The sequence below is a fragment of the Candoia aspera genome, chromosome 1 (assembly GCF_035149785.1).
Source record: "Candoia aspera isolate rCanAsp1 chromosome 1, rCanAsp1.hap2, whole genome shotgun sequence".
Classification (NCBI taxonomy): domain Eukaryota; kingdom Metazoa; phylum Chordata; class Lepidosauria; order Squamata; family Boidae; genus Candoia; species Candoia aspera.
This window is the reverse complement of record NC_086153.1, coordinates 62,389,256-62,404,537: the sequence shown is the minus strand read 5'-3', so window position 1 is coordinate 62,404,537 and position 15,282 is coordinate 62,389,256. Positions and strand designations below refer to the sequence as shown.

The following is a 15,282-nucleotide window of genomic DNA, read 5'->3' as shown; positions in this document are numbered from 1 at the left end:
ATACTTACCTGCATATCCCTAGGACAAAATAGAGATCCAGTCATACAGTAGACAAATACTGTTGGATAAGGTTCAGATAAATGAAAAGAACTTTCCACAGATGCAGGTATATTTCCTAATTATTCATAGCAACATTAAACTTCCTTCTCAGAACATAAGTCATTATTGTTCAGGAAAGGGTAGCTTCCAATTTTACTTTCAAGAACTGTATGTGCATGATCAAAAATATGAAATATTCAAAATAAATTATACAGGTGATGCATAATATAAGCCAATGCAGTGAGGGCACAATTCTACAGAGGTAGGTGACTCCTGCTAACAAATACTTCTGTACAGTGAAAATTGATCTAGAGAATATTATAATAGCAAAGTCATTAGCTTGATTGTATTTTTTATAGAATATAGAGTGCTTTGGCACAGACTGTATGCTGGAAGGAAGAAGCAGGAAGAGGTGGATGGTAATAAAATCATATTTTAGGATAGAAAAATACGCAAGGCATAAAAATCCAGACTCCTGAATCCAGACACCTTGATGTGTCAACACCTTGATCAAGGTCTTTTTTTAAAAAAATTCTAAGCCTTCAGGAAATACTAGTCATGCATTGCCATTTCTCTCCCTGCAACCTAAAAGTTTGCTTGTATGTACAGAATATCCCTGTCAAATTTCACCTAGATACTGAGGTTCATAAGTGACCTGGACCTGGAGTTGGTTCTGTTGCAGAGATGGTTCTTCTTCTTAAACTGAGTTGGTGTTGCTTCAAAGAAAAATAGAAATACAAATGCAAGGATGTAATAATCAAATGCACAGTATTATATTTAATATAACAAACAAGAGCATGAGATGCAAGGAAATAAAGGGAACAATATTTTTCCCTATTTCAGTATTGCTGGCTAGGTGAACAAGGATAATGACAATTGTTACTGGAGATCAAGGAGGATTGATATCAAAGTTTTAAGAAATATACAGCTGCCTATCTTAGCCATAATTTATGCGCACCTGCAGTCTCATGCTTTTCTTGGAATTCAGCTGAGAATCCAAAACTAGACAGCAGGCAATAGTCTCAGAAGTACTGGAAAAGGAAACTAAGTGCAGAAAAGCCAAGTGATAGTATCCCATGATGCTGAGAGAATTCTGCATCATTGTTTTAGGATAACAATAAAAGAAGAGACGGGGGGTCAATCCTCTATGTATTTAAAAAGGGATAGAGGTGCTGCTGGGGGTAGCCTGAGCTAGACATCAGCACTGAGCAATGATATGTTCAGCCATTCACATGAAGTGTTCTGTGGCCTTCCCCATCTTTTTCATTCTCTCTCAGTATACGTTCTGATGTGACACAAGTCTCCATCGGCCATGGAGCTAGCCACTTGCTTCCTGAGAGATTGATGTTGCTTAGAGACATAATTAACTCACCCCAAGATGCCATTATTTTAAGGGTTAATGATAGCTCTGATACCTGACAATCTGGCTTGTTAAGGTGCACTAGATACCTTCCATACTAGAAGTAATGAAGCTAGTGGGAAGCTGGGAGTATTTCTGTCCAGCCAAGACTCTTTCCATGGTTTTCATCTTTCTGTTGGATGCTCTGGTTTGTTTTTGGGTGGCTGACCTGCATCTGGTGTCAGCACATACATATAAAAACCTTTTATATATATGAACTGTAAAGAAATAACAGATATTAGGCTATGCATTAGTGGCAACAAAGTGATGCAATGCTCAGAATGGGAATAATCTAATGTCTGGGGTTAGCTCAAAACAGCAAAAGCTATGTGGCATTTTAAAGTCCTTTTTTATGTATGTACAAGACTACTGCCTTTCTTTCAAGGTGACATATTTGGTTGATCACTCTTCAAATTTAGTTCCATTTATTATCATCTACTAATATTGATAAGAAATAGTACTGGTCCAAGGTAAGCCTGTGAGCTTCATCACAGAGTGGTGATTGGAACCCCAGCCTCCCTAATCTAAATCTAGCAATATAAGCCTAATTAGTGCATGATGCATGAGAATACATTAACCCATTATTACAGGGTAATGCATACTCCCCAATTCTCCAAGCAGGGAGATATTCTTTAGAAGGTTACTGAAAGTCCATAGTACTTGAATGTCCTTACAGATCCATAATTTGAACCTAGGTGGAGTGTTGCTTGACCAACAGAAGGAGAATACTTCGCTAAGAAGTTTTGAACTGCAGAGCCTCAAACCTTGGTGTTCTGGATACCTCTGGAAAACAGCAACCTGCTCTTAGTTCACTTTTATAAATATCTAAATTACTTTTAACTAGGGAAAGATAAACAATTGTGTATAAATTAAAGTATAAATTATTTTATTTTAATTAATTAATTAATCATATGTTTATCACCGCCCATCTCCCCCACAAGGAGGGACCCTGGGCAGTTCACAATAAAATTACTTTTAGCTAGAGAAAGACGGAGCCAGTGTGGTGAAGGCATCACACTAGAAACTGGGAGACCGGGAGTTCTAGTCCTGCCTTAGGCACAAAGCCAGCTGGGTGAACTTGTCCAGGCAGTCTCTGAGAATTGGACATGATTGGACGGATTTAAAAAAAAGGGGGGGAGACAAGATTTACTGTTACTCTGTTCAGAAGAAGACTATACAGTAGCTAATGGACAGTCTCTGCATTAGCAATCTTCTGTCCCACATGCAATCTGAAAACATACTTGTCCCCAACTTGTCTTCTAAGGTTCATGTCACGTTTGAACCTTCAGTTTGAACCAAGAGATAGAAATGCACATCACAAAGTTTAATGCATTTTCCTCATTCTACTTTAGGTGTTCAGATTTATGTCATTGCTTCAGCTGGATTATGGTACTGCAGTGCTACAATCCCTTGTAAGAGGTCTTCATCCTTAGTTCATCCTTCCTAGCATCAAATATGAAGTTATGTTTTCAGAGTTATTTTAATTCTTTTTCATATAAACACCTTAGGCAGATTTAGTGGCATTGCTTGGTTTGTAAGGTCATAGTTTAAAAGGTCTGGAGTCTCTTCCCACTTTTGATGGGAAGTGATGGCTATAAAAGCAAATATATAAATTATGCTTTGAACATTTTCACTTAAGAACTGAATGCAAATAGCTCATGGAGAAATCTTGTTAATAACCTTGTGGATAACAACTAGACCAGGATACTGCATCTTGCAGACTGGTAATGTGGCAGATTTATAAAGCAATGTTCCCATGTCTATAATCACACTCAGAAAATGTGAGAAATACAAAAATAGAACTAGCACCATCCAAGCCAAAGGAAAACGGTGATTTGTAATGTATTTACATGTTAGTCATCTGTAATTCTGTTAGCAATGCATAGATATTGCTAAGTATGACTTATTTCTTCCTAATTGTTGTACATTAATATTGCATATTAATCCTAGATAAATATGGCCAGTTAAATATGGAGGAGTCAATATAGATCAAGAAGATCATCGGTTTAAATGACAGATTTTAGGATATGGATCTGTTCATATGATGGAGAAAGACTCTAAAACTGTGTTTTTCATATAGTATTTGCCATCCCCGTACTATTTCTATGAGACGGGAATAGATAGAAATGCTGTCTAGAAATGTCTTTATATGGACAGCTGAGCCTGTTGGGTGGAAGACTAGGGGTTTCAGACATCCTCTCTTAAAACTTCTTGATCTTCCCACCCTACTCCCACCTCCTGCTTTGGGGTAACAGCTTGGTAGTTGCCACCACCTATCTTCCAGTGGGTATCTCAGTTGGCATCCACCCCTAATCTTAGTGTGGGTGAGAGATGGGACTCTCATAATCTGTGCTGCCATATCTACAATTAAAAGTTAAAAATGTAAAAAAATGCAAAAAGGGAAATAATAATAATATGTAGCATAAAGGCACATGACTAGAGGATTCAGCTTTTCTACCTCTTTGGGGGTAGAAATATCCTGTGATATTTCTGTTCACAGGAAATAAATTTATTTTTAAAAAGCTGAAATGTAAACATTTTTAAAAACTTTAGTAAAAAGCATTCAATATTGGAAGAGATCATGTAATGAACTGATCATAGGATACAGCAACTTAAAAGGAACTTGGGATTCAGAAGAAAAGACAAGGGTCTGGGCAGGTAAAAAAATGGTGCTGGTCTGATCTATAAAGAGATGAGATAGAGCATTCCAAATTAATTTTACTGATCACAAGGACTTGGTAAAGAAACTTTCTGTCTTCCTGAACTTGCCTGAGGTGTGATTCAAGGCTGATATAAGCCCCAATTTTTCTAGCTTGTGCAAAAAGAAAAGTAGACTTAATGCCATACAGAAAACAATTAAACTTAGTGCAGATTTCCTGCCTAGATACATTCACCTGTTTCTTCAGAAACTGAATCCTCATGCAGCAGAGATCCTTTGCTTTCTTTTATCTCAAATTCATTTTTTCCTGGGGTTTCAAACTTTAATCAGAGACTGGGCAGAGGGGGCGGGATAAGAAACCCCACTTGTATCCAGCCTCACTGCACAGTCTTCTCAGTTCTCCCTTTTGTTTTAAAAGGACAAAACTTTTTTGTCTTCAGCAGAGGGAGGAGTTGGAGTATCTGGCTCTGTATATATATGACAAAGACAAAGAACATCTCTCCCTTGTGGGAATGTGAATCTCATAGATAGGCTGCAATCTGCATTATTTTGAATGTCTGGCAAGCAGACTGAGAAGGGAGCCATGTTCGCAACATGCTATTTTGCTTATTCTAAGCCACTTACTGTTTTACGTTGCTATCACATACTGAATCCTTGATAGGGCAGGATTTTTACCTATAACAAAGAGTTATTTATACAATATGAAGGTCATTTGTTTAAAACACATGTGTATATTGATCTATAAGGTAGACAGAGACTGCAAACCCCTTTTTCTTACATTGTATTTGCACTCCACGTTCCTAGAAATGAGACATGGAAATAGAAGTATTTTCTAAACATTTCTTGCTTTTTTTGTTTCGGACTGTATAGCCATAAATTACATTCACTCATCTCTGAACCTACTGCTTAGGTGCAAATGACAGTTGGAAATTCAGCTTATAATCAAGAGGCCCAGGCACTTGGGTCAGACAAAGGAAAAGCCTTTTTTTTTTCTGTAAATGGGACAGTAAACATCAGTTCATGGGTGGCCAAGCTTTTCTCGTCACATGTGACTGTCTGCACCACATAAGGAAACAAGGTTGTAAATTTCTAAGTTTTTCAGGTTTTGCCAACTATTCTAGGGCTAAAGCATTACATAAACTATAACATTGCACAAAACCCAATTTCAATACTTGGTGATTCACTGCCAGATTTTTGTAGCAACATCAGGACTGCAAAAAGTGGTTTATAGGCTGCATGTAACTCCATGGATCAGGATTACTCATCTCTGCATTAGACTGAGATAGAGAACGGGGGGTGCCAGAAGAGGAAACGGGATGTCAGAAAGATAAAATGCAGCCTACTCACTACTGACATACAGTGAGGCGCTGGACAGGTTGCTCCTGTAGAGAATGTAGTCCTCAGTAGAACAGGACTGTACAATTTCTTGCCTGTTTACCAAAGAGAATTAAGAAGGATTGAAATCTGCTATCTTTCCTCTAGTAGCTGACATACTGGGGCTTTACTGTTTCTTTATGTTCCCCTGGGTACATAAACATAGAAAGGCAGAAAACTAATTAGGTCTGGTCCATAAACATATTTTATTTCATAAATATCAATAATTGAGATTACTCTTGAACATGAGGGCAAAAAATAGCTGGACAAGAAAAAAGCCAACTGCTTCATAATTACAGCAAAAAATGATGGCAGGTTGTCTGAGCGTATTCATATTTTAGACATCCAATGGTAGGGAAAATGTCCATAGAGGCAGAAGCAGAACTGGGAAAGAGGGAGAATGGGGCAATCCTTTCCATCTTCCTGTGAAATACAAGATATTTAATGAAACCAGCCACAAAACATTTTCATTTAAACTGAAAGAGGGTGATGACAGAGCTGGCAGATCAACATGCCCTAAGCCCACATTTCTTCAGAGCTTGGGAGAGGAATGTCATGGCCTTCTACTGTAGTAATTTGAGGATGCTGTAGTAATTTGAGTGTGAATTCTGGGAAGGAATTATACATAATATAACTTCAGTTCTCCTGCTCCTCTTGCCTGCAAGCTGAGAGGATTTATCCTAAGTAGCCACTATTCATGACTCTTAGAATCCCCATCTGTGACTCATTTTGTAGTTAATGGTAATTAAGGCAGTAATGCAGCTCTCTGGGTTTCCCTTTCTTTCACTATATAGTAATTATTTTTTCTGTTTTCTCTCTGCTCTCCCCACCCCCCATTCCACAATGTCCATGATTTCTCCTCACCATGTGAAGCAGCAGCGGCCAGTGAAGCAATCACTCAGCAAGTCGCTCTGTAGGGAATCACACTGGAAGTGCCTGGTGCTCTCCTTCTTAATGTATGGCTGCATGGGAGCCATGACTTGGTGCCACGTGACGAAGGTGACCCGGTTGACATTTGATAGTGCTTATAAGGGAAAGTCCATGATGTACCATGATAGCCCTTGCTCTAATGGCTATGTCTATATTCCCTTGGCCTTCCTGGTGATGCTTTATGTGGTCTACCTGGTGGAGTGCTGGCACTGTTATACTCGCAATGAGCTCCAGTACAAGGTAGATGTGGAGAGTGTGCACGAACGTGTCCAGAGGATGCAGCAGGCCACACCATGCATCTGGTGGAAAGCCATCAGCTATCATTATGTAAGAAGGACACGTCAGGTCACCCGCTACCGCAACGGAGATGCTTATACTACCACCCAGGTATACCATGAGAGAGTCAACACCCACGTGGCAGAAGCAGAGTTTGATTATTCCAACTGTGGGGTGAAGGACATTTCAAAGGACCTAATTGACTTGGAGAATTTCCCAGCTACTCGGCTTCGCTTCACCAAGTGCTTCAGCTTTGCCAATGTAGAATCTGAGAACTCCTATCTGACCCAGAGGGCCCGTTTCTTCACCGAGAATGAGGGACTAGATGATTATATGGAGGCAAGGGAAGGCATGCATCTTAAGAATGTGGACTTCAAAGAGTACATGGTGGCTTTCTCAGACCCAGACAATTTACCTTGGTATGTCTCTCACTATGTTTTCTGGGTGGCTGCTCTCTTGACTTTGTCCTGGCCCTTGCGAGTCTTGAATGAGTTCCGCACTTCTTACGTCCACTACCATGTAGAAAAACTCTTTGGATTTGATTATGTGGCAGTAACACCAGCTGAAGAGCGTCCTTTCTGCCGACGGATGCCTCGAGTCAACACAGTCGATAGCACAGAGTTAGAGTGGCACATCCGCTCCAACCAGCAATTGGTGCCTAGCTACTCAGAGGCTGTCCTTATGGATTTGGTAGGTCTGTCTGGTTGCCCTACTTACTCTTCCTGCCATTATGGGAGTTACAGGCAAAACTGTGAACAGTGCCACAGGACTATAAGTAGTTCTTCCATCTTCTCCCGTAGTGCTCTCAGTATCTGCAATGGCAGCCCCAGGATCCCCTTTAGCAGCAGCCGCTTCTCTCTGGGCCGCCTCTATGGCTCACGGCGCAGCTGCCTTTGGCAAAGTCGGAGTGGGAGCTTAAATGAGCAGAGCTGTCCAACTGAGCAGACTCGCCTGTCCAGCCAAGTCACTGTGGAGGAGGAAGACCCTCCTCCTTACCAAGATGCCCTCTATTTCCCCATCCTTATTGTACATCGAAATGAGGGCTGCCTCAACCACGATCACCGTCATCTCCATCGGAATGGATCCTGTGTGGAGACCTCCCTCTAAAGGTGTGAAAACCAATTAAGGAAAGTGCCCTAATGCACAGATATGGTGGTTAGGCAGGAGATAGGTTAGCAGAGAAATATTGGTATCAATGTGTCTTTGTGAGTCAGAAAGTATTCCTCCTTCACATCACCCCCTAGAGAACACAACAGCTTTTGACTCCCAGTAATGAATTTGATATGATCTGAGCAATCAACACCATCATCAAATCCATGGCACAGAATTTCAGACTGATAACCACAAGCAAAAAAAAACGGGGGGTGGGGGGAGATACTAGGCCTCTTTCTTTCAGTTCAACCTTCAACTGCCCAGGCCACCTTGACAGTATCTAGCTGGAACAGTCCCAGACTCAGGTGGAAAGCTGTTACCGACTTCTTTAGAGTTGCATTTCAGTAGAAGAATCCATGGCAGTGTAGCTTTTCCTCTCCAGCAAGGCAAGTAATTGCGCTGATTCTCCAGGCAAAGGAACCTGAAAGAAAAGCTACGAGTCAGCCCTTCCTTTTTCCTAGACCAGGCCTCGACTGTTACATTGTCCTCAGCTCCAGGGGCCATGGGTTCTTAAGTTCTGATGTTTCACGTGTGAGAATCAGCAACTTACAGATAAAGTTTAAAATATTCACAGTACTTACTCTTTTCTGACAACAGAAAAAAAAGAAAATTACCAAGGAAAACTTGGACTTTGATATTATGCAGTGTTGAATCCAAATCCAAGAGAGGCCCCAATATTTAAAGTAAGGCACTGAAACTACCATGTATATATTAAGTGTGTCACGGAGTGACGGAGAGGACTTGGGATCCTAGGAGATCCTAAATGAGAGGAAATTAGTTGTAATGAAGTTACTCAGGTAAGAAATTTGGTGATGAGGAAGGTTCTGAAAGATTCAGCTGCAGTTTTTTAATGATACAGAAACTGATCAGTGTGAGGCTGAAGGGTATGTATAAATTTTACTCCAAGACAAATCAAGTTCCTGCTTCCTGATGTTCTTCAGAATATGAAGGGAGATAATTATTCCATACATGAGTGATATTTGGACAGTTGGACCCAACAGCTTTCTGCTCCTTTGTGAAAAGAGTGTGTAAAGAGTCAGTAGCCTATTACAGTACCTCCTCACTTCACCCATTCCCAAGCACGTGCCATGATGGAGTGTCAAACATATATATCCCCGGGCTATTGGATATATGTGTTTGACTTGTGCCATATTAGGATGGAGCTTTATATTCAGGATTTCTCCTTTTTTCCAGTCTGATAATTTTTCAGAGCCAGGAGTTTGGGGGTATGAATGTGTATTATGGTAAGTAAGGTTCTTTGAGAAGCATGCCTGTTTCTGTTTTTGATCCTGCAAACTGCAACTAACCAAATTGTAGTTTGGATACCACCAAGTATGACACCTAAGATTTGATTAGTGCAGTTTTCCTCAACTTTTATTTTCTCCATATATAGGGATCCCAAGAACCAGAGTTCTCAGTAATGGCTATGATACCTAGGAAATTTGGGGAGTCAGTCCATACCATCACCATCTTTCTTCAGTGTTATTGTGTGCAGTTTGCCTTTGGGGAATAAAGTTTATAGAAGAAAGATGGACAGAATGGCCTGTAGTCTTAGTCTTATCTGCTCTGTATTTTACGTAATAAACACATTTCTCTGCAAAAGCTCACTTTCTCAGAATACATCAGCCTTTCCAGCTGGCAACATTCAGGCTACAAATCCCAGAACTTCCAATGGCCATGTTGGCTGGAATTTTGGAACTGTTGTTGTAGTTTGGGATACTAGTCTAAAATTGAAACATTAGTTAGTATACTTTCTCTAAGAATCAAAGTTTCAGGGAGCATAATTCATACTGGAGTAGTATTTTTCCCAGAACTAATTAAAATGTTGCAAAGTAATAAGTAAATGTTCAGGTTCTTCACAACTGTTCTTCAATCTGAATATTAAGTGACAAAGTTGAGAGCAGGAGGGGAAAAAAGCTGGACATTTTGAATATGCTAATTTTGCAGGGATATTATCTATCTACACACACACACACACACACACACACAGGATGTTGAATTTGTGGGCTTTATTATGAGAGCCAGTATTACATATCACAGTTTGTACAAATAGTTTGTGTGTCTTAAATAACAGAATTCAGCTTCACTTCTAGCCCATTTTATAGAGCATCGATTGTATTTCAAATTATTTATGTCTGAAATGATTATTCCTTTGGCAACAGATTTGTTGGCCTGATTTGCTCCTATAGTGACAGTGTTTTCCTCATTTCTAACCTGGGTTCTTTCAGCTGCATCTTAATCTCATTATTTCTCTTTCATTGACTGAAGTGAGGAGCAGTTAACCTTACTCCTCCTGTGGCTTCTATATTTGACTGTGCACCATCTTGTCTTAATTTTCTAGCTATGTTTTCCCTCCTCCCTTCCCAAAGTTTAGTACTTCAGTCCTTCTTTGGCAACTGTTGTGCTATGCTATTGTAATAGAAACTTATTGTATACAAAATAGCACATCCATTAGGGTACACTTTGAAAATTATTTTGAAAGAGTGCTTTGGAGCTCATGCAAGTATGAGTGCAGCACTTTATGCTATTCATTAAAGCATCCCAACTTTTTCAGGCTTCTGCATTGTCTCCCCACCCCCAAAAGATGCTGCTGCTTTAAAGAATCTACTCAATAAAAGTTAATGCAACTCTTAAAGCAACACCACCATTTTTTCAAGCTCATCTGGAAGAGCAGATGAGCATCAGGATTGGAGGACTTGCACTGGTTTTTTCTCTATCTATATATAACTTGCAATAATTCAATCTATTTTCCATCAAACATAACAACCTTGGTCTTTGATAAATTAATTTCACGATCTATAAGCCTTGTCACATCATACAAGTGAGCTAACATTCTTTGCAAATTATTTGGGTTCTCAGGCAGCAACAAGGCATCTTCTGCATATAAAAGTATATGTACAGTCACATCTCCAGCAAACGCACCTCTATCATTATAACTAGCTTTCTGTACACATCTATTCATAAATACATTTAACAACCAAGGAGACCTCACACATTCTTATCCTACTCCCTGCTCAACATTGAACCATTTGCTATGTATTCCATTTCTTTGTATGAATGTTTTATTTCCATTATAGGCTGTTGTTACTGCATTCAGCAACCAATATTCAGTTTCATAGTCATGTAACATTTCTCAGTGACCTGCTGAACAGTAAAAATGTGGTTTGTATATCCTCTGCCTGGCATAAGGCTGCACTGCACTTATTAATTTTCAGATATTGTCACCTCTTGTATCCTTTTGATTAAAATTTTATAAAAGATCTTCCTAGGTACATTTAACAACCAATATCTCTATCTTTTTGCATTCATCCTTGCTACTTTTCCTCTTGTAAAGGGAAACAATAATGGCATTCTTACAACAATTGATACATTCTTCTCATAGAGACGTACATTAAACAAGTTGCACAACTCCTTTGTAAGCAAACCACACCCATATTTTAACATTACTTCATTTACACCTACATTTTTCAGTATTCTTATATTTTTATTTATTATTCAAATTTTGTTACTGCCCATCTCCCCCAAGAGGGACTCTGGGCATTTATAGCATTTATGATTTCTTAGCATTGATTTTTTCTTAGTCATGTACATATATAGCTTTCATTTCATTTCTACTTTTGACATACCACTATGATTCCAGATAAATCTCTAAAATACTCCTTCCAGCACTCCCGCACTTTAGTTTCATCCAAAATCATTTTACCATTTTAATTTTTAATTCTGTTTACTCTTCTGGAAGTTCCTTGTTTAGCATTTTCCCTTCCTTTTAATGATCTTTGCTTTGACTAAAATATATACATTGTACCATATACTGTATTTTTCTCATACAGTATATTAGTATGTACAATATCTCTTACATTCATTTTTCTCATCCACAGCCTCTTTTCAGTTCATCATTCTACCAAGCATCTTTTTTTGTACTTTTCATTAGTATAAGTCCACACATCTCTGTGGCACTCTGTAATTAAGCTGCCAAATTTTTTTTGATTGCAGCAGGATAGAAATGTGAAATAAATAATTCTCATCACACTGTTCCAAGCAGCTTTCATATCCCATTTCCTTATGTCACCTAGCAGAATAATTCGCCAACCCCCTGGGTTGTATTTATTCAGATTATTATTCAATTTCTTCAGAACCTACCTCTATTTTTTCCATATTCACTGGTATATTATGTGCAACTATCTTTTCATTTCATTGGTTAAATCTTACTCCTTTTATCATTTACTCCTCTTACACGCCAAGTTACAATCTTCTACAAGCTGTTGTCACCAGATGTGCCCATATATATTGAGCTCTTTCATTTAACATTGCTTTGATGATTCACAGCTTTCACATAATGCTTTTTAGTAACATAGATACGATGAAAACCAGGTTAAAAGCCTGAGTCATACCTATACCACATGCAGTAGTCCTTGCTGTTGGTCAGGACAATACTGGTCAGTTTGGGGACTTCTGGTCAGTATGTTAAAAGTGCCACTGAAGCTGTTATTTATTTCATTATTAAAATTGCTTGCATGCCACCTACTTCAAAAGATTTAAGACAGATGATGATGATTATTATTATTATTGAAAAAAGTAAAAGCACAAAATCTAACAACCCTAAACAAGATAGCAGTCTTAATTCATAAACATCTAAAACACTGTAAAGATCAACAAATACTGTAGGTACCCTGTCTTATTGTTAGTGATCAAATGCCCACCTAAATAAAAATGGTTTTCCGGGATCTCTGAAAGGGGTACAGTTCGGGCCTATCTCACCTCAGGGGATGAAAATTTCCACAGGATCGTGTCAGCAATAGAAATTTTTGCATTCTAGTTCCTGACTTTTTACCACCCACTGGGTCAGTTTGGAAGAGAAGCCCTAAAGGTATCCAGGAGCTGAGCCATGAGGTGCTTGAACAATTAAGACAAGCACTTTGAACAATGCAGCAAGCGTGGCTCTAATGTTATGCTGCTAAGTTGCTGGATCAGAGTTATTGTCGCAGTACCAAGTAGAGTGTGTTACAGTAGTCTAATTACATGGTGATGAGGGTGGGAATTACCATTGCCTCCTGATCGGAAAGGGCCTAAACTGGTGCAGGGCCAAAGCTGAGCAAAGGCCGCTTTGGCCACAGCCTCTACCTGATGCTGAAATAGAGACCATGAGTTCAGGACAGCCTTAAATCACAGAACTGCTCCTTCAAGAGGAGTAAGTCCCTGCTGAGAGCCAACACTGAGACTGGAGAGGATCTCCAAGTACACTCACTATTCCGTGCAGGCTAGGATTTCTAATTTACAGGTTATCTTGCAAGCCAGCATATATTGCCCCATCTATCATCTGTTCTGTGGGAACTCTGAGTGTCACAGGAGGGATGACAGCAGGCACGTTTACTTAATTAGATACGTTGGCATTCAGTTTTAAACATAGAAAAGTGGGACATTGATCTTCACAATGCTATGAGGTTGAGAAAGGCTTAGAGATAATCAAAACTGCTTTTTATAAATCCAAACATGTCCAATCAGTGGCCTGGTTCATATATTATGCTGTACTAGAATATGGTATTTGGATTTAGCTGGGTATTGTGTGATCCCAGCCAATTGTGATTTGTTAAGCAAGCCATGGCTTGGTGTATATGAATGCAATTGATGAATGATGGAGAAAGTTCTAACTCTAGAAGCTACTTAGTGAACCAAACGTAGTGATACTAAGAAGCTGCAGTTGCAGACCTGTTCATGAATTAGTAACTTAGGACAGATATATTTTTCTGAATTCTTTGAATTCCTATTCAGCCCTAAAGTCTAAAGAACCTAGACTAGAATAATCCCATGCATGCAGCCTTAAACTCATGGGAGAGTGGAAAGGACTCATGTGATGTACTGTATAACCCAGTCTGATGCAAGATAAAGACCAGGGAAGAAAAATAATTGTCAAGTCAATCTTTATATATGTACTGTATAATATCTTGACTGCAGTAAATATTAATATTTTCTGAGATAACTTAATGAGAGCTATTCCTTTTTAAAAAAAACATTTCAATTTTCTGATGCTTTCTGAAGATTTTGAGCAGATATTTTTAAAACCTTCGAAGTTATTTTCTCTCCTCATACATGGCGTCCTTTTTTCACTGAGGACTGGTGCTATAGCTAGCCATTAGCTAGCCATTCCTAGATTTGGGATAGGTTCCTAATCCTTTATCCCACCTTTCCACACCATAGCATCATTATGTTTAATGAGACAATTTATGTATCTACATAGATGAAGAAGTTAAAAAGCAAAGCATGAATTATTTCTGGCCCAATACTCTATATTTGAGTGCTGTTATTTAGGACTGATTTGTGTTAAAAAAAACTTGAGCAGGAGAAGAAATAAAGAGCTGCAACTGAATTTATGAATCAAGCTTAAAATGCAATCATGGGCATCCCCACAAAAACTGAGTTTGATAGTTCACAAATTCTGATCCGATACAGAGTATTGGAGCCTTTATGCAAGTATCAAGCAATAAACTATACTTTTCAAACATGATGTACCAAATGTATTTTTATGAACAAAGCAAACTTCATAATGCATTTTATAATGTAAGTAACAAGGTAAGTATATCTGTAAAGTTGTTTAAATATTTAATGTTTCTATTTTCCCCTAAATTTAATTTTGCTTGAAAAACAAAGAAACCACATTTTTTCCCTTTAGTTTTGCTTTTATATCTCTATACTGGGCCTTATAAGTAGGTGACTTTAACAAGTCAGCTTACTGATCCATATAGTGCAGTTTTGTCTGCAATGACTGGCAAACATTTTCTTGGACTGCAAATTAGAGATTCTTCCCAACAATATTATTGAAAACTGCAGCATACATTTATAAATGGCATTTGTGAAAAGGAACTACATGGCTGAGACTGTGTTTGATCAAATTGTCAGGATCATTTGATCTAGTTCACACTAACACATGAACATCCAGAGAAGAAAGTACAAATTAGGTCTCTGCAAATCATTTTAGGTGCTTCTGTTTTTCTGGCAGAGGAAGGTCTCATCTGAGACTGCAGCCTCTTTGCAGCTTTGAGGAACAGATTCAGTTGATTGTAGGTGAAGAATGTCATTCAGTGATTTGCACAGGCCTAGTGCGAATATCACTTAGGAGATGGATCCACATCAATAATATCACTTCCAATCACCCCTCTTCCCCAACAATGATTTTCACTGGGAAGACCTGGCATTTTAGTCCGAAAAATCCTTTTCAGTGTTGAAGGAGAGCTTTCACTGAATAGAGCACAAACTAGCTGGGTGAGAAGGTTCAGAATTGTAGATTTGTGGCACTCTTGTATTTCCCTTGAAGATTATACTTGTTTATTCGTTTAGTCGCTTCCGACTCTTCGTGACTTCATGGACCAGCCCACGCCAGAGCTTCCTGTCGGTCGTCAACACCCCCAGCTCCCCCAGGGATGAGTCCGTCACCTCTAGAATATCATCCATCCACCTT

General features: G+C 38.9%; 1 protein-coding gene across 1 annotated transcript; it reads left to right on the top strand.

The window, feature by feature from the left end:
* Positions 1 to 6,314: 6,314 nt before the first annotated feature.
* TMEM151B (transmembrane protein 151B) lies at positions 6,315 to 7,784 on the top strand. The gene has a single exon (XM_063290375.1). It carries the CDS (start codon positions 6,315 to 6,317, stop codon positions 7,782 to 7,784), a length of 1,470 nt encoding a protein of 489 aa, XP_063146445.1.
* Positions 7,785 to 15,282: the final 7,498 nt, after the last annotated feature.

Bases quoted from the DNA above. Each gene is read 5' to 3' on its own strand.
- TMEM151B (XM_063290375.1), top strand. From the start codon at position 6,315: ATGTCCATGATTTCTCCTCACCATGTGAAGCAGCAGCGGCCAGTGAAG.